Consider the following 18,489-nt stretch of genomic DNA (forward strand, 5'->3'; position numbering starts at 1 on the left):
GTTTCTCTTCACTTCCTACCTGTATTTTATTAACCCATCACCTCTCCTCTTTACTAGGATATAGAGCATCTACTTTAAATCCTCCCCTAAGGGATGTGTATGTCCTAACCCTGTGCTCCTCCGTGCCTGCCAGCTTTCCTTCAGTCCTCAGTTAAAAATTCCTCTAAGACCTTTTTAATTTTACATGCCAGCAGTCTGATACTGTTTTGGCTCAGGTGGAGCCCATCTTTCCTGTATAGGTTCCTCCTTTCCCAGAAGGTTCCCCACTTCCTAACAAATCTAAACTCCCTCCTCCCTACACCATCATCTCATCCACGCATTGAGATCCTGCAGATCTGCCTGTCTAACTGGCCCTGCATGTGGAATTGGAAGCATTTCAGAGAATGCTACCATGGAGGTCCTGGGCTTTAATATCTTGCCTAGTGGCCTAAATTTGGGCTCCAGGACCTCTTTCCTACCTACATGTACCATGACCACCAGCTCCTACCTAGTACCACACACAAATCTGTCTAGATATCTTGAGAGGTCTGCAGCCTTTGCACCCAGAAGGTAATTCATCACACAGTTCTTCTGCTCATCACAAACCCAGCTATCTATATTTCTAATAATAGAGTTCCCCATTACTATTACCTGTCTCTTCCTAATAACAGGAATCTGCTCCCCCAGAGAGGTATCCTCCATGCCATTATCTGGAAGAAGGGTCCCAATTATGGGATCATTTTCCTCTGCTCCAGACCCTCCTCAACAGCACAGAGACTGTCAGACTGGGGGTGGGACTGCTCTACTGTTTCCTGGAAAGTCTTCTCTATACATCTCTGCCTCCCTTAGCTCCACCAGTTCAGCCACTCTGGTCTTTAGAGCCCATGGTGTCTCTGAAGGCCATGAGCTGCTTGTACTGAATGCACACATATGCCATCTGCCCACAAGGCAGGGAATCATACATGCTGCATTCAGTGCAAAAAACTGGGTAGTCAGCTTTTTTTTTTTTTTTTTAAATTTGTTGTGTGTGTTGGGGGTGGGTGGGTTATTGGCCTAAGTTTAGAGAATGTTTGTTAGGTGTATCAGGCTTTCATGCTCCCTTGCAAAATTCCCATTTGTTGCTGCTCTTTGCTAGCCCTGCTGGTTGCTTACAAACTGGCTTTTTAAACCTGCTTCTTTCTGAATTAGCCCCGCCTCCTTGTCAAAGAATCCTAAAGAGATTAGGTCTCAAAAGATGGCAGGCTAGGGCCTAGTTAGGAAGCTCTCAGCGTTGCCTAGCAGTCCTTAGTCTGTAAACTCTGTCCTCCAAGGAGCCTGAGTTCCTTCTGCCCCTAGCCCATCCAGCCTGTACTCATCCCTGCGCCAGCCCCAACCCCAGTCCCTGTCATCCCTTTTCTATCCCCGCCCATTGACTCCTTGTCCCTGTCCCAGTCTTCCTCCTCTCTCCCAGGCATTGCTTCTCGTCTCTCTGCATTTCAGTCAGGTGGCTCCTCTTTCTCCTGCATCCTACCTGGGCACCATAATGGGGGCATTGAGAGTGCAGGTGACAGTTTCCCTGCTCTCAATTCTTGTGCTGCAGTGGCTGCGACTTCCAGGAGAAACAATTGCAAGAAAAGTCCTGCTTAGCCCCAGTAGCTCTGTGATGCAGAAGAGATGGAATCTTGGAAGAATTTAACTGCCAAACTCTAGCAAGTCTCTCTGGAACATATATGAACTGAGATTTTTTTCAGAGGCTCCTAAATTAGAGAAATTTTCATGGTGATGGCAAAATACATATTGCTGGTGCCAAGGTGATTCCCTTGTCAAATGTGAAGTCCCTGTTCAAAAGTATGGATGTGGTAGAGCTTCTCAGTAGAATGGTTGTAAGAACTTTATGTGGGCAAATCAGTGTACACGATACTCATTCTAAGAGAAGCTGAATCATTTTGCTGAAGATTTTCCAAAAATATTCAGCTTGAGACAGATACTCAGCACAGAAAATTTCAGTTAGATTGCCAAAGTTATAAGCAACAGAAAACAGGGTCTTGTTAAGTTTGCCCAATACTTTGTATTACTATAGGTATCACTATTTGCACTGCCATAATACCAAGGTGAAATCATTTGGTCTCAGTCATAATTCATGGTCTCCAGAGAAGTTTCTTACCTTCTCCCACTCATTGGCTCAGTACAGTACCAGTGAACTATATTTTATAAAAATACTTTTTTAAAATAAGTATAACACAGAGGGCCTGCAAAATTGCATTCAGAGGTGTAGTAGCTCAGGAGAAAACATGTTGTATAACCAGAACTGGTTGTGTATTTATGCTGCAGCCTCTTGTTTTACTCTTGGCTTCTCATGAGAATGCCAGCAGATTTTACATCCACAAATACATAAGTGTCAGGCCAGCTGAGATTTGAGAGGAGGATGCCTCTCTTCTGAAGCAACTGTGAGCAGCTAAATTAGTGTTCAGAGACCCACAGTCCTCAAGTCAGAACTGTCCTTTAAAGTCAATAGATGTGCAGTGCAGTCAAGGATATAGGGCAATAAGCTCCTGCAGCAACTTCTAATGAGACTCCCTATAGGGTTTGTGATTAATTGTTGTTGTCTATTAGAAGTGTTTTCTCCAGAGCTCTTCACCCTATTTCTAGTTCCACTGAAATAATTTGGAGGACCAAATATCAGGACTCTTCTCACTAATTACTTGGGATTATGCCTTATGCATTATAGGGAAATAAAATGTATGCAAATTCGTATGTTACTCATGATAAGGTTCTTTAATGTAGTGAGCAAGTGTGTAGTCCTGAACATGGGACATCAGTGGTGCTGACCTAAATGCTGCAGGTGCTTGTCTTCTATGAGGTGAGAGGTTTGCTTCCACAACTGGCTAAAAATTCCCTTGAATGGGCTGATCTGCCACAGAACCAGCATCTTTGATTTCAGGGAAGGGGTTGGAATGGGGGCAGGGAAGAGGTGGGAAGAGGCGGGGCAGGGGCCTCACGGAAGGGGTGGAGTGGGGGCGGAGCTGGGGCAACGGGGGGTGGGGTGGTTAGTGATGCGGCCCTGGGGCCAGTGTACTAGTCCTCATGTGGCCCTTGTGGTTGTTTGAGATCCCTGTTATAGACCCAAGGAAGAGTGATTGGACCCAGCAGTTGTTTGGTTTTGCAGATCTATAACCACATAGTTTAGTTCATTACACACTAGGGTGACCAGGTATCCTGATTTTATAGGGACAATACCAGTATTAGGTACCTATATAAGACAAAGCCCGATTACCCTCCTCCACACCCATCTCCTGTCCCAATTTTTTTCATGCTTGCTATCTATCACCCTATTACACACAGCTATGGAGATTGTGCTGCTCTGACTTACTCTGTGAAGGGGTAGAATCTCAAACCTAGTTAAAGGCTGCCCTGACTACTCTTTCAAGAATGAGAAAAGATCAACAACTATAATCCAAATAAAACTATAGTTGAATTATAAAACTATTTCTTCAAGACAGCTGCAGCAATCAAAGAAAATGCCAGTAGATTATGTAATTTCAGGACACATGGGTTCAACTTGTTGTTAGATATTGACAAATACATTACCAAACTAGCAGCAGTAGCTTTTCAGTGAACCCAGCAAATGAGTTCAAACAGTTATGTGCATGCTAATCTAGAAAGGCAAAGAACATTATAAAAAAGACTATATAATCTTATTAAACAATAATTCTTGTCACAGTTTTGAGAACCTTTAAATGTGCTTTTTAACTTGCAAGCTTTCAATCACAGGTAGTTGTCAGATGTTTTAATGATGTAGTCCCAATACAGGATTCTTGTACACATTCTTGTTTAGTATGTGACATTAGTCATTAACTCCTCAGTGGAGACTGACAAATATGGATGTATAACAGATCACTTATACTTGTCTTGGCGATTTCTTATTCAGTCTGTCTTGTGGAGATTAGCTAGTAAGTAGGTTGGAGTAGATATTAGAGCTGGATGAGAATCCGATTTCTTGTTTCATGGAGAATTTCTTGATTTTTTTTATTTTTTTATTTTTTAATTTCTTTCACTCTAAACATAACAAAAACAAATATTTCAAAACTTCTGTCAAATGAAATTCCAACAAAAATGTTTTGGGTTGTTTGCAATGTTTCTTTTTTGACAAAAACAAAACATTTTGTTCCAATTTAGACTTTTTATTTGATATTATATCATATAATATTAAAACAAATAGTCATTTCAAAATGGAAAATACAAGACATTCTATTCTAAGAAGGTTAAACAAACCTTTCAAAATACTGTTTTTCAATTTTTCTTTTGAAACAATTTTTTTTTTTTTTTTGTGGAGGGGGACGTGTTTCGATGAAATGTTTCAATTCAACAAATCAGCATTTTCCAAAGGAAAAATACTCCAAAAATTTCTGACTAGCTCTACTAGATACCAAGATCGTTGAACAGGAATAAACCTCTTCAATCACTTTTTTTCTTTTTTCTTAGGAGCCTGTGTCCTTGGCAACAACTCTTCTAGTCTGGGTTGAATGGGGAAAGGATGACTGCAAGGAACTATTTCAGTCTTGTCCATGGTTTGTGCTGGCAGGCCAGCATGATGCAAGAACATCTCTACTGGCCTCTGCCTTGATCACAGTTGGTTCTGTCTTTTTATCCCTAGAACACCTAATTCAGGACTAGAGTAGGCTTGCATCTAATACAGGCCGGAATTGCCATCTGGATAAATAGCAAATATTTGCAGCCTGCCGTAATCTAACTCGCTTCTTAATGGAGAGAATCTGACTCTCCATGCCGTACTTTGCAACATCACATACACTTGTGAAAAGTGAATGTAAAATGCTGTCATCTGGTGGCATTTTGCACTCTCTGTACTTTATGTAAAAGACACAGGTGTAAAGCAGCTGCAAGCAATGAAGAATCTCTGGCTTGGACCTTGGTGGTGGTGTCTCTTACAACCAAATTTGAGTGTAGTGATTTTTCTCTCATGTTGTCTGACTGAGGGGCAGATGGTGTTGGAGATCCTCTATAAAGTCTGTGTTTTTTGGCAAGTAGGTTTAATATTTTTATATTAAGCATATTTCTCATCTGTTGAACTGTTATTTCCTAATAATAATAATGAGGAGGAGTTCATGGAAAGGTCCACTAAGGAGTGAGAATGTGGGATTGTTAAATTTGCTGATTTGGTTTGTAAATCAAAGTGGGTCATCAGGCACTAAATAACTAATACTGGCTTGTGCTTGACTTTGTAGAATATGCACAATTTTGAACTGAAGATAGCAGATGCTTAAGAAAGTCCTTATATTTTCCAAACCAAGTCATCAGCAAATTAGCTGATACCAATGATTATCTTTCTTGGTCCCACTGAAGTATACAGCTGTTCTAATTTCACTCCCAACAGTACTGGCTATAATCTATGAAGATATTATCATGAAAATACTTTTGGTTCTCAGGGAATTAAACCCATTAAGAAAATACATCTACAGGTGAAAAAATACAGTATTTATTACATTTATATCTTATTGCCTTTTATGGCTATCTAATTAGGCATATTACAATTGTATTTAGAGTACTGCACTGGCTTGCATTTCACTTCTGGATGCCATTCCAATTGTTTGCCTTAATCTGTGAAGTTCTACATGGTTGAGATCTGCCTGTTTTAAAGACCCTTTCTTCCCTCCCCTTCCATCATTCAGTTAGGTTTAAAAAAAAATTTTCTGCTCTTTTTGTAGATGCTCTTGTGTTTTGGGAGGGATTTGAATGAGGCAAGAGAGGTAGCTTGGTGAACAGGCTTGTGTAGGTTGCTACAGCCTAAGGGGTAATATGAAATACAGCGCAAAAGTTCCTGTGAATGAAGGAGATGAAAGGAGTATTAAGCATGGCTTTCTTGGTGGAGGATAGAGGACTTTGGTAATCAGGAGTTGGTGGAAACTGTAGACCTTCAGAGCACATTTTAAAAGCTCATCTGTTTATCCTAGGCATTCTCATGGGGAAGGGGTGCAGAGGTGATGCAGGGAGAACATTTTGGTTTTGCTATTTTGAGAGGGTCATAATATAAATGTTGGTTCTACTAGATTTCTGTCCATGTCTTTGTCAATTGCCTGCACTTGCATCTAGAGCTCCAGATAGGCGCAGTCTTATATAAACAAACAGTGTTTCAGTTTTGCCAGTGGCGGTGTGTGGTCCAATCCTCTTTCTTCTCCTTAAGGCATTAATGGGCAAAAAATGATGGATTTGGAGCAAGATATTTTAAGATGTCAGGGGGGTAATCCAGAATGGGAGTCTTCTAAAACCTCGTATTAAATATTGTATACTCAGCTACTGCCAGAGTCCAGAATTTCTACCTTTCTCAAAATCTATCCCAGATCCCTGAGGTGAACAAAAGGGATGATCAGGGAATTGGCCTAGCAGCCAAGAACTCTTGGGCATTAATCATGGCTGTGACAGCCTGGTGCAAGTTACTTCACTTCTCTGTCTGTTTCACCCTAATGTAAGCTGGGCTAAATAATGCTACACCTCCCTCCCTGGCATGGCTCTTGTGAGGTGCATGTGATGGGTTGGATCATAGAAACCCCCTTGGGGTTGCCAACTGATGTGCCAAGACTACTTCTGCTCCTGCTTTCCCTGCCACTTTGGGACTCCAGCACCCTGTCTTGTTGAGCCAGGCATGCTAGTCTGCTCCAACACAGACCCAGGGTGTGAACCACATGCCCCAAAGCTGCAGGCTTAACTGAAAGCAGCTTAAGAAATGTTCCTGTCTTTAACACTCATATGCCCAACTCCCAATGGGGTCCAAACCCCAAATAAATCCGTTTTACCCTGTATAAAGCTTATACAAGGTAAACTCATAAATTGTTCGCCCTCTATAACACTGACAGAGATATGCACAGCTGTTTTCCCTCCCCCACAGGTATTAATACATACTCTGGGTTAATTAATAAGTAAAAAGTGATTTTATTAAATACAGAAAGTAGGATTTAAGTGGTTCCAAGTAGTAACAGACAGAACAAAGTGAATTACCAAGCAAAATAAAATAGAACACGCAAGTCTATGTCTAATACAGTAAGTACTCTGAATACCGATAAATACCTTACCCTTCGAGGAATTCCAGTAAGCTTCCTTTTACAGACTAGACTCCTTCTAGTCTGGGTCCAGCAGTCACTCTCACCCCCTGTAGTTACTGTCCTTTGTTCCAGTTTCTTTCAGGTATCCTTGGGGGTGGAGAGGTTATCTCCTTAGCCAGCTGAAGACCAAATGGAGGGGTCTCCCAGGGGTTTAAACAGACTTTCTCCTGTGAGTGGACACGCTCCCCCTTCCCCCCCGGCCCTGTGTAGAATCCAGCTACAAAATGGAGTTTTGGAGTCAATGGGCAAGTCACAAGTCCATATATGACTGAGTTTCTTACCAGCCAAGCCACATTCCTGGGAAAGCTTAGATGTAGATTGGCATTGTCTGTTAAGTGCTTCTTGATTGGGCATTTAACGTGCACATTCCTTTCTCAAGAAGCTGACCAAATGCTTACAAAGACTACTTAAAAATCAAGCCAGTACACACCCAATATTCATAACTTCAAACACAAAAATGATACATGCATACAAATAGGATTAATAGATTCAGTAGATCATAACCTTTACAGAGATATTACATGGCATATGTAGCATAAAACATATTCTAGTTATGTCATATATACATTCATAAGCATATTTCCATAAAGCCTTATGGGGGGCACTGTCACAGTTTGATTATTTAATTTTTATACAGTGCCTTCACTTGAAGATGTAAGGTGCTATGTAAGTGCTGTTACTAATTACAGCAAATTGGGTGGGGAAATGTATTAACTCAGCATTAATGCCGCAAGTAAAAATTGCACAGGTTACAATAGGCAGAAGTCAAGGTTGCAAACAGTGTTAATGTGACAGAGTAGCATATCTTGCCTGTTTTAATAACAGACCCTTTGTGCTTTAGTAATATGCAATTTTCTTTTCCTGTCTGTCTTGTTAAATCAGTGGCTAAGTAAATGGGTATTTAAGTTACCTGTTCAACAAGAATGAGAGTAGAAAATAGTGCACATTGCAGTCTCTTGTAAATTGTGTGTGGGAGCGTACAGAATCTGCAACACTGCAGTGTTAGTCTTAAAACCAATAAGATGGAAGATGGAAAAGATCATGCAACACAGTCTTAGCATTGGATAATAACACTTTCTAGCATTTAATTTTTTAGTTTGGGGGGAAAAAATGCACTGCTCATTGGACATAGCTGTAAGCATGTTAGCAGCATACCTATGTTTAAGTGAGCCACTGTAAATTTCCAGCCACATATGTTCAGGATATAATTTTTAAATAATCAAATCTCTGGTTAAATCAAACCCAGTTATTTTCAAAGCGAACAAAAGCCCCGTTCCCTAATGAGACTCTTGTCCACACTAAACTTCAGATTTCACTTGTTTTTATCGTAGGATTGTGCCAAAAATAAAAGAAAATCATGTAGTTAGAATTTTTTTAAAGGGAAGTCTGTATTTTCTTCACTTTCTCATAATGTAAAAAGGGATGAAGAGGCTTTATGTTTGTTTGGTTTTTTTGACCTTCAACCAAAAACGCTTTTAGGCACACGTAAATCCTGGGAAATCTCACATCCAAAGGTGGAGGTTTTGTTTTTGTTTTGTTTTAAGTTGCATGTGTGAAAAGTGAGAGATGTTATGGAAACTGTTCTGCAACCTTAACTATAAGTGACTGTCACCAGTTGGTTAGTCTCTAAGGTGCCACAAGTACTCCTTTTCTTTTTGACTGTCACCAGGGTCCATGATAAATCTGGTAGCCTGCGGCATACTGATGTGAGGTTATGAACATATCAATCATAGGGATTAGAAAGGCCCCCGACTACTGGCATTGAATTGAGTGCTATGGAAAGGAATCTGGTAAAATGCTATTCTGCTTGAGAATCAGTTTTATATACTATGTACATATAGCTTGGGGTGGGTAAGCAAAATTAGCTTTTGATAGTTCACTGGGCTACTAGACATTAAACTTGCTCACTCAGCCTTGCCTTGAAAATACTTCATGCCCCTTGTTCTCCTTTATGCCTTTTTCATTCATAGATTATAGAGTCAGGAGGGACCATTGTGATCTAGTCTGACGTTAAATGGGGAGGGCTCTGAGTTACTACAGAGAATTCTTTCCCAGGTATCTGCCTGGCGGGTCTTGCCTGCATGCTCGGTGTCCAACTGATCACCATATTTGGGGTCGGGAAGGAATTTTCCCCCAGGTCAAACTGGCAGAGACCGGGGGAGGGGGAATGGGGGGTGTTTGCCTTCCTCTGCAGCATGGGGCACAGGTCACTTGCAAGTTTTAAACTAAACTAGTATAAATGGTGAATTCTCTGTAACGTGAAGTCTTTTAAACCATGGTTTAAGGACTCAGTAACTCAGCCAGAGGTTAAAGGGTCTGTTTCAGGAGTGGGTGAGGTTCTGTGGCTTTCAATGTGCAGGAGGTCTGACTAGATGATCACGATGGTCCCTTCTGACTTTAAAGATTATGAGTTTGAGGCCTCCTGTATAAAAGGCCATAGGACTTACATAATTTCCATTTGAACTAGAGCATATCATTTAGAAAGATATCCAATCTTGATTTTAAAAATTTCGGGTGTTGGTGAATCGACTACAGCTCTTGATAAATTGTTCCAATGGCCAATTACTGTCCAGATTAAAAATCTGCCCCTTATTTCTAGTCTAAATTGTCTAGCTTCAATTTCCAGTAGTTGGATCTTGGTATAAGTTTGTCTGCTAGATTGAAGAGCTCTTTCTCAAATTTCTTGTCTCCATATAGTACTTCTATACGGTGATCAACTCACTTCACTTAACTTCTCTGGCTCAGTTTCACCCTATTGTAAACTGGGTTAAATAAAACTTTACCTCTCTCCCTCCTCTTTGTTAAACTAATTAGATTGAGCCCCTTGAGCCTTTCACTATAAAGCATATTTTCCAATCCTTAATCCTTCTTGTGGTGGTTCTTCCAAAATTAAGTCCTTCTTGCTGTTCTTTCCTATAGGGGCCCAGCTCGGAAACACAGATGGTCGAAGATGAAGCTGAGACAACCAGTGAAGAACTGCCCCCTCATCTGCGGGAGGAGCCTCCTGAAGGTACAGTACCACCACCAGGATGAGTTCCTTGTAACCCATTGGGAGACCGTTCCTCGTTGGCCAGTACAGCTTTCCTGACACAGGGCCTTTCTGTCTTGAAGGGGGGTAAGAATCTTTGCTAATACTGACAACTGAGTTTGACTTCTCAGCTGGAGCTTCTTTCTATTCAAAGAAAACTGCACATGTTGAAGTGGATGTACTGTTCCTCATGTAGAAATTGGACTCTTTGGGTATGTGTGCAGTGGAGCTGGAAGGTGCAATTTCCAGCTCAAGTAGACATACACACACTACGCTGAGCTAGTGTGCTAAAAACAGAAATGTAGCCATAACAGCGCAAGCATTGGGAGGGGCTAGCGGCCTTCAGCATGTACCTATGGTTTCAGACAGGATTATACTTGGGCAGCTAGCCCTCCTGTCACTCACACCACTGCGGCTATGGGTACAGTCTCAGACAGGATTGTAGGTACGTACTCAGAGTGGTGAGGCCCTCCTGCCGCTTGCTCTATAGTGGTTACACTTTAGTGCACTAGCTCAATCAGAGCTAGCATGGGCATATCTGCTCAATGTGGAAATTACAACTTTCAGCTCCAGTGTAGACATACCCTCTGAAAATAAGGCTTCTGATTTAAAATTGTCCTGGTTGTTGACTGAGGAAAACTAGTTCCTATCTTGTCTTATTTGTGATTTACTGTAATTATGGGGAAAACCTCCTTAGTAGGTTATCTGTTCGTTCTCCTTGCCTCTCTCTGCAGTACCCTGTTATATGACCCATCCCTAGTTCAGAATAATCAAATCCAGGCTTTATAGGTTTGCCAGATTTATTTTTTTCTTTTCTCTTTGCCATTTCTTGGAAACTGGTTTAACAGTCTGAGAAAGAGGCTGTCAGTCAGCAGGAGGATCAGAAACGCCAATTTTAATTAAAAACCTCATTTCCAGTTATGTGGCCTGGATTATACAGGGAACAAATCTCTTCTCACTGTATGAATGTTCCCAATGCTGTGCTGAGCAAAATAGATGCTGCTTTCCTTTGAATCGAAGCTGCGAACACGGCAGCACATATGATTCATCTTTAGCTTTTACTTGTCTCCAATTCAGTGACTTTTTAAAAATACAGTTATTCATAATCTCTCTGGAAGGCTTAACCCAGAAAGCACTGAGCCTCTTATTAACAATTTACTATTAAAATGGGGGTCTCTAGCTTGTCAGATGTCAGTGGGAACATGAATCCTTTTATTTTGTATTTCTAATTACTTTTCTTCAAAGGGAAGAGCCCATCTTTTGTGTAAGCGACACAGTGACCGTCACAGTCTCAAAGGGGATGTGTACTGGGTAGAATAGCTCTGTCACCTTTTGCTCAGCATTCTGCTGTAGCTTCCTTGTCCAGTGCTGAGTACTGGTTCTCTTGTCTTGCATGCTCTGCTGGTTCTTTACCAGTAGATTCTAATATGGAGGTAGGTTCAACGCTGACTTACCCAGGTCCTCTTCCTACTACTACCTTAAACTTTCAAGGTACTGGGACCAGGTGGAAGGGCTGTGAATTCTCAAACTGTATTTAAGTTGTTGACTAAATAGATTTTTAACTACGTAATATATGAGGATTGCTGTCCCATTGGCCACAATATTACTTCTTTGTGGAAACCAGTGGGGATCCTGGTGTGTTGCCGGCTGTGAGGTTGCCATCGGATGTGATGGTGTTTCTGTGAAATACAAATGCAGTCCATGATTTCTTGTGATGGGTGAGACACCTGAATGGTCACCAAAAGGCACCTAAATGCTTGTTTTGTTCAAATTCTTTTTGCCTTGAATCTACAAGCTCTCTGGAACTTTAGAATTGTTGGTGGATTAACAGAGGGCTGGTTGTCTGGCCTTTTAGTCTTTGGGACAGTGTTTTGAGCTTAAGTGAGGGAAATTTTAATGGTCTCATCTCTATCTGTAGTGATGGTTAAACCAGGATGCAACCACCACATATCATGGGGGTAAGGATCTCAGTTACTGCTCTGAGTCAGGATTAAAGTGAATTTAAAGACTGAATAAACCTCAAATGGTGAAACGTAGGATGTCATCTTTTCACATTGGTGTTACAATACAGGGAATACATTTTGCAGCTTTCACCATACCTGGCCTTTGACCAGTGGCTTCGTTCTCCTGAAGCAATTAATGTAAGGCTTCTGATAAAATATTTGGCTAAGGAACTTGCAAAAGAAGTCTCTTGCATTTGCCTGTCATCCAGCCAGGTTGAAGGGTGATAGAAAACGTGTAATGCTGGCAGCTATATTTCATCTTGAGTGCGCTGTTGAGTAGTCTAGGATAAGCACATGTTCTCCAGCTCTTTCCATCATTACTGATACTAGGACAGAAATGTATTGGGGATGATGTGGCAGGTGAAATACTCAACAGGTAAACAATCAGGGCAGTAGATATGTCCCTTGTCTTAAATACTGAGCTCCATGCCTACCTTTGATTTGTAAAGTGCAATTAAATGTAGCAAAATGAGAAGGATGGATCCCCAGGATGCTGAAAATCTACCTCTTCTGTGCTGTCCTCTGGGAAGCAAAGGAGAGCTGGAAAAACTGCCATAAAATGATAGGATTGTGCTGTGGTTACAGGTGGTCCTGTATGTTGGTGAAATTAAGCAAGCTCTTTTAGTTCACAAGCTGTGGTTCTAACAATATACACCAACTATACTTATTACAGAGATTCTGGGAGATAGCAAAAGAGCTTAGCTACAAGAGCCATTAAAAATGGCGTACAATAAGTCTAGATCTTTGAAGTTCTTTTAATAGAAGATGCAATTAAGCACCATCTTCTTGCAGTCATTCTTTTATTGCTGCCTGTTCCTTTTGATAACATTTTCCCAGTTAAATCAAATACTTTGCAAAAAATACAGTAAATCATGTTGTAACTGTGCTGCATTCTTGTTTCTTAGCATCTATGAATTGGAGACAGTTTCTGCTTACCTTCTTTTAATGAGAGCACAAGGGACGGCCGGCTTTCCAGAGTGTCTGCTTTTTTGGCTCAGTCCAATATTTCACTAAGTTGCATCATAGTGACTTCAGTTTCCAGACTGAAAAGTGCATTTAATCTCATGCTGGAGGGAAGGGAATTGGAAGGTACTGTACTATATATAAAGATAAAGTCAAATCAAAAGCTGGTCCTACAGGGGTTGTATTTTGTTTCTGAATAATACTGTAGCACACTCCTCTGCAAATGCAGGACTTTAACTCATTTGGTTTTATTCTCTTGTCTTTCCAGTACCCTCAGTGACTAGAATAGAGCTGTCTAGTCACAAAGCACCTTTTCTCGTGCATATGAGTTTCACAAGTGCAACACGAGTAGGGAAAAGCTTAATTTCAAATGGTGACATTAAAACTACTTTTATCTTGGATAAGCTTACATAAGTGTGATGAGTAATATAGTGTTGCTCTGCTTTCTGATGGTTCCTCTGTCAGCCTCATAACATTTGAGGCTTTAAAATATTCCTATAGTGTATAGTTACAAATAAATCATGTAAGGAAGAAATTTGGTTACACCAGCTAAGGTAACTGTCTAGGGGTACGTCTACACTTAACACTGAATATGCTGATGGGAAGGCTTCTCCCATTGCTATAAGTAATCCACCCTGCCAAGAGGCGGTAGATAGGTTGACAGAAGAATTCTTCCATTTATCTAGCGCTGTTGACACCGGGGCTGAGGTCGGTATAGCTGCATCTCTCAGGGGTGTGGATTTTTTACACCAATGAGAGATGTAGATATACCAATATAAGTTCCTAGTTTAGACCAGGCCTAGGTTAGAAATTGGTAAGGGGGGTTTCTATCCTTAACCAAGCTCCAGTATGTACTATTAATATTTCATATTTTTTGATGCTGCTGCTGTTAACTTTTGTTTTACTTGTGTAATCCGCTCTGAATCCAACTGTTATAGGTGACAGTATATATTTTAGCTTGTGATGAAAGAGGACCCTACTACTGACTATATCACACACCCTTTTTTTCTTGAGTTCAAATGGAGAATGATGTAAGAGTGTCTTGATAAGGACAGTATGATATCAAAGTTTATTACTCTTGCAAAATTAAACCTGCCAAAAGGCAGAGAGCAAACGTTCTCACCGGACACCAATTTAAAGGTTTTTGTTGAGAATTCCTTGTGTAGACACATGAGGGCGCTGCATGCTTAATAACGCAGCAAGGAGTCCGGTGGCACCTTAAAGACCAACAGATTTATTTGAGCGTAAGCTTTTGTGGGTAAAAACCTCACTTTTTCAGATGCATGGAGTGAAAGTTACAGATGCAGACATAAATATACTGACACATGAAGAGAGGTGAGTTACCTCACAAGTGGAGAACCAGTGTTGACAGGGCCAATTCGATCAGGGTGGATGTAGTCCACTCCCAACAATAGATGAGGAGGTGTCAATTCCAGGAGAGGCAAAGCTGCTTCTGTAATGAGCCAGCCACTCCCAGTCCCTATTAAGCCCAAATTAATGGTGTTAAATTTGCAAATGAATTTTAGTTCTGCTGTTTCTCTTTGAAGTCTGTTTCTGAAGTTTTTTCTTGTTCACGTATATAATCTGTCCAGTCCTGTTTCTCCCAGGGGCTGCTTTGGAGCAAATGTTCTTATAGGTTCTAGTGCATGAAATCTGTGGTGTGTTTGAGGTTTTAGATACCTTACTTGCTTCCTTGGATGGGGGTGAGATAAAGTATTTAGTCCGACAAACTGCTCTGTGATACCCCATGGGGGGCTTTATCAGCCCCCTCAATTTTAGGGGATTGGTGCTAGTATGCCTAGTGATCTTTTACCTTTTGACTTCATGCCACCTCCTTTTTTCATCTCCTTACTCTTTGATCTGGTCCATATCCTATGTAATAAGAAAGCGCCTTTAGCAAATGGTTAATGGTGGTAACTTGCATTGTATGAAGTGCTTCTCACCCTGATGGTGTGCTAAATGCTTCACAGTATACAACAGTTCAGAGGAGTTGACAGCACCTAGCTTTGAAGGTCAGCAAATTCTAGAGTGTAACAAGTTGGTTTTAAAAGCAGCCCCCTGTTTTGCTCTGATCACCTGGTGACCTGTTGTACTTCTGTGCTATTTGTTGTGGCACGTTAAACTGTGGGAACATAAAGCTAAAAATTAGATATAGCATGTTTTAACCTTAATACTGGTGAGTCCTCTCTGATTGCAAGGCTGTGTTATTGGTTATGACAGCAGTAGGAGGAGCCCCCCCGTTGGAAGTTTATAAACCAGTTGTTCTCCTCTAATGGAGGTTTGAGATCTTTGTAAGTAGTAAACACTAAAGTTCTTACTACCAAACTTTGTTTGGAGGAGATGGCCCTAAAGCAGGGGCGGGCAAACTTTTTGGCCTGAGGGCCACATCGGGTTTCCGAAATTGTATGGAAGGCCAGTTAGGGAAGGCTGTGCCACCCCAAACAGCCAGGCGTGGCCTGGCCTCCACCCCCATCTGAACCCCACCCCCGAAACCCCGCTTCTTGCCCCCTGACAGCTCTCCCCAGACCCTCCACCTCTGACTGCCCCCCACCACCCCATCCAACCCCTGTTCCCCGCCCCCTGACCACCACCCCGAACTGTTCCGCTCCCTGCCCCCTTACCATGCTGCCTGGAGCACCGGTGGCTGGAGGTGCTATGGCTGCGCTGCCCAGAGCACCAGGACAGGCAACCGTGCCACCCAGCTGGAGGCAGCCATGCCACCGCACAGCAGAGAAGACTGGGTCAGGCTGCGGCTCTGCAGCCCTGCTGCCCAGAGTATTGTGCGGGCGGTGCAGTGAGCTGAGGCTGCGGGGGGAGAGGGAAACAGCAGGGGAGGGGCCGGGGTCTAGCCTCCCAGGCCAGGAGCTCAGAGACTGGGCAGGAGGGTACTGCAGACCAGATGTGGCCCGTGAGCCACAGTTTGCCCACCTCTGCCCTAAAGTGTGAGTCTAGTATCTGAACCATCTGTGTTTCTCTGCACCAAAAGTTCCATTCCAGGCAGACACCTTCATCTCTTCTAAGGCAGACACATTGAGTTCTATTTAGTTCATTTTAGGAGGGCTCTTTTGAATGAGAACTTCTAAAAACTAGGTCCTCTCAGCTCTGCATGGTTATCCTCAATCAGGGCTGGCTAAACTCTGGCTCATGAGCCACATGAGCAGCTCTTTTACAGTTAAAGTGTGGCTTGCTGAGCCCCCACCATGTGCCCTCCACATTGTCCCCCTACCAGACTGGGCAGGGGGAGATCGGTGCATCTGCCCTGCGGCTGAGTGGTGGGACTGGGGGCTTCTGCCCTGCGGTGGGACTAGGGGCTTCTATACTGCAGGGAGGGAAGTTTAAGGGCTTTAGCCCCTCAAGGGAGTGTCAGGGCAGAAGCCCCAGGTCCCAGCAGGCACCACTCCGCAGGGCAGGTTGTGCGTGTCTTGTGACCCTTGAACTTCTGAAGATTATTGTATGTGACTTGGAGGGTCAGTAAGTATGGCCACTCCTATCCTAGATCCTGGAAGACTTATTGTAGAACAAGGTGTGACAGCAGGGTCTTTCTCAAAACTTACCCTCACCTACTGTGCTGCAATATGCTGAGCACTGTTTGCTTGCTGCCACTACCTTAAAAGTGTCTGAATTTCAGTAGTTCCATGTGTACCTCAGGGCCAAAATGCATGTGAGCCTTTTACAGGGGCACATGATATGGTGCACGTGGGATCCTTCAGGAGAAAAGTGCTACACCAATGTGCAGTAGTGTTTATTACAGCAGGACATAAATAGTTTTAAATCGGATCTAAGAGCCTAATATCAGCTATCATCCATTCCATGGATGCATGTTTGACGCTACTGACTTTATTGTAGAATAAAGATGTGGGGGTTAAGATGTGATATTTTCATCCCACTTGCAGTACATGTGGTAGCCATGTGTATCTAAGCATCAGGGTGTTTCCTATGCGCTTGCAGCAGGACTGAACTCTCTTGTTCTGTTGATATATGGATCACCAGGGACACTTTCACAGCTGAGTTCTTACAGCACATATTGGTATTGCTCACAGATTACTTTCTTTGGGTATATGTGCATAAATGTTAATAGGCTAGGCCATGTTTTGCTGGAAACAGCGGACTCTAGGTATTACCTTGAGGATCAGAGAGCTCTCAAAGGGCCAGCCACATGTTCAGTTTTAACTTTAGACCAAAATAGTTGGGTCTAATGTACGTAACTTCTGTTAGGTTCTGACTACTGCTTTATGCATTTCAATCCAGGGACTGTTGTGCATCTAGAATGTTGCTGGAGGCAGTCTCTGTATTTGCAGTCACGGAGACAAATGAATTGTATGGGCTTTTCTCCTCTTCTTACCCCCAGCACTGCAGTGTCTGCACTGGTGACTAACTATTACCAGCAGACTAAACGATCATAGCTTTAAATCCCATATCAAGAGTGCTACAAACATGAGCCATGCTAGATTCTCAGTCCTGCTACCTGCAAGTTTTGTCTTACTTTTAAAGCATGGTATAAAAAAGTCCCTAAAGGTGACCCCCGGGGTATCCGAATGGTAGTGATGTAATTCCTCTAAAGAAGTTCCTATTTGTACCAGCTCTCTGTTTCCCTTCAAGTGATATATATTAAGCCCTGTACCATAATCTTTGTTGAGCCAATCTAAAGAATTAAACCTTATTAAAATGCCTTGTGAGACTGAGTGTTTCATCCACTGCTTTCAGTTAATCTGCCACATAACTGTTTTCAGTCATGCTCTGGCAAGTCAGTTAAGCAAAACCACATCTTTTGTAAAATCCTACTGGGCTGCCATCAGTTAATTATGCTTTCCAAGGTTCTGTCCGACTAAATCTCTGACAATGGTATCTTTTTTGCACAGTAGATCTTAAACCGTCTGCTTGGTTGTTGGCTACAGCTTCTGCTTTTTGTGTGTTTATGGTTAGTGGAAAATCTTTTGCCTTAAGTTACGTCCATGAAGCCCCAAGGGGGAGAAAGAATGATCTTGTGGTGAAGATAAAGGGCTGAGAATTTGGAGACCTGTAATCTGTTCCTGGTTATACCTGTGACTTACTGTGTGTTTTTGGACAAGTCACTTCCCCTCTCTGAAAGTCAATTTCCCCCCCACCTAAAAAATGAGAATAACAATTCTTTCTTATCTTTGACTTCACTACTTCCTCTTTCCCCCCACTCTTACCCCTCCCCCCCAACAGACCTTTCTGATTTCTCTGCTGTCCTCCAAAATAGTTCCTGGGTCTGCAGAGAGAACTGACCTAGAGCATCAGCGCCACCCTCCACACGGGGTCTGCCTTAACATTTTTTGCCAGGCTTGTAAAACATTTTAACATCAGTCTAGCCTATGCAGCTCCTATCCCGCTTCCTTTTATTTTAAAGGCAGCCAAGATTTTTTTTTTATGTTTCCAGGTTCCCCAATGGTCAGCTGTA

The 18,489-nt window shown here is 42.2% G+C and overlaps 1 protein-coding gene across 6 annotated transcripts in view; it reads left to right on the forward strand.

Annotated features, from left to right (window-relative positions):
* The window catches only part of LOC140912881 (transmembrane protein 263-like), a 313,599-nt gene that overhangs the window by 34,343 nt on the left and 260,767 nt on the right, over positions 1-18,489 (forward strand). For 4 of the 6 annotated variants that reach the window (XM_073348103.1, XM_073348107.1, XM_073348102.1 and 1 more), the window contains one exon: positions 9,993-10,083. In XM_073348103.1, coding sequence (XP_073204204.1) covers positions 9,993-10,083 — 91 coding nt within the window. Of the gene's footprint in view, positions 1-4,440; positions 4,588-7,182; positions 8,864-9,992; positions 10,084-18,489 lie in introns of those variants that run through there. The other 2 variants (XM_073348101.1, XM_073348105.1) reach the window with 2 other exon arrangements.

Source organism: Lepidochelys kempii, chromosome 6 (assembly GCF_965140265.1).
Source record: "Lepidochelys kempii isolate rLepKem1 chromosome 6, rLepKem1.hap2, whole genome shotgun sequence".
Lineage (NCBI taxonomy): Eukaryota > Metazoa > Chordata > Testudines > Cheloniidae > Lepidochelys > Lepidochelys kempii.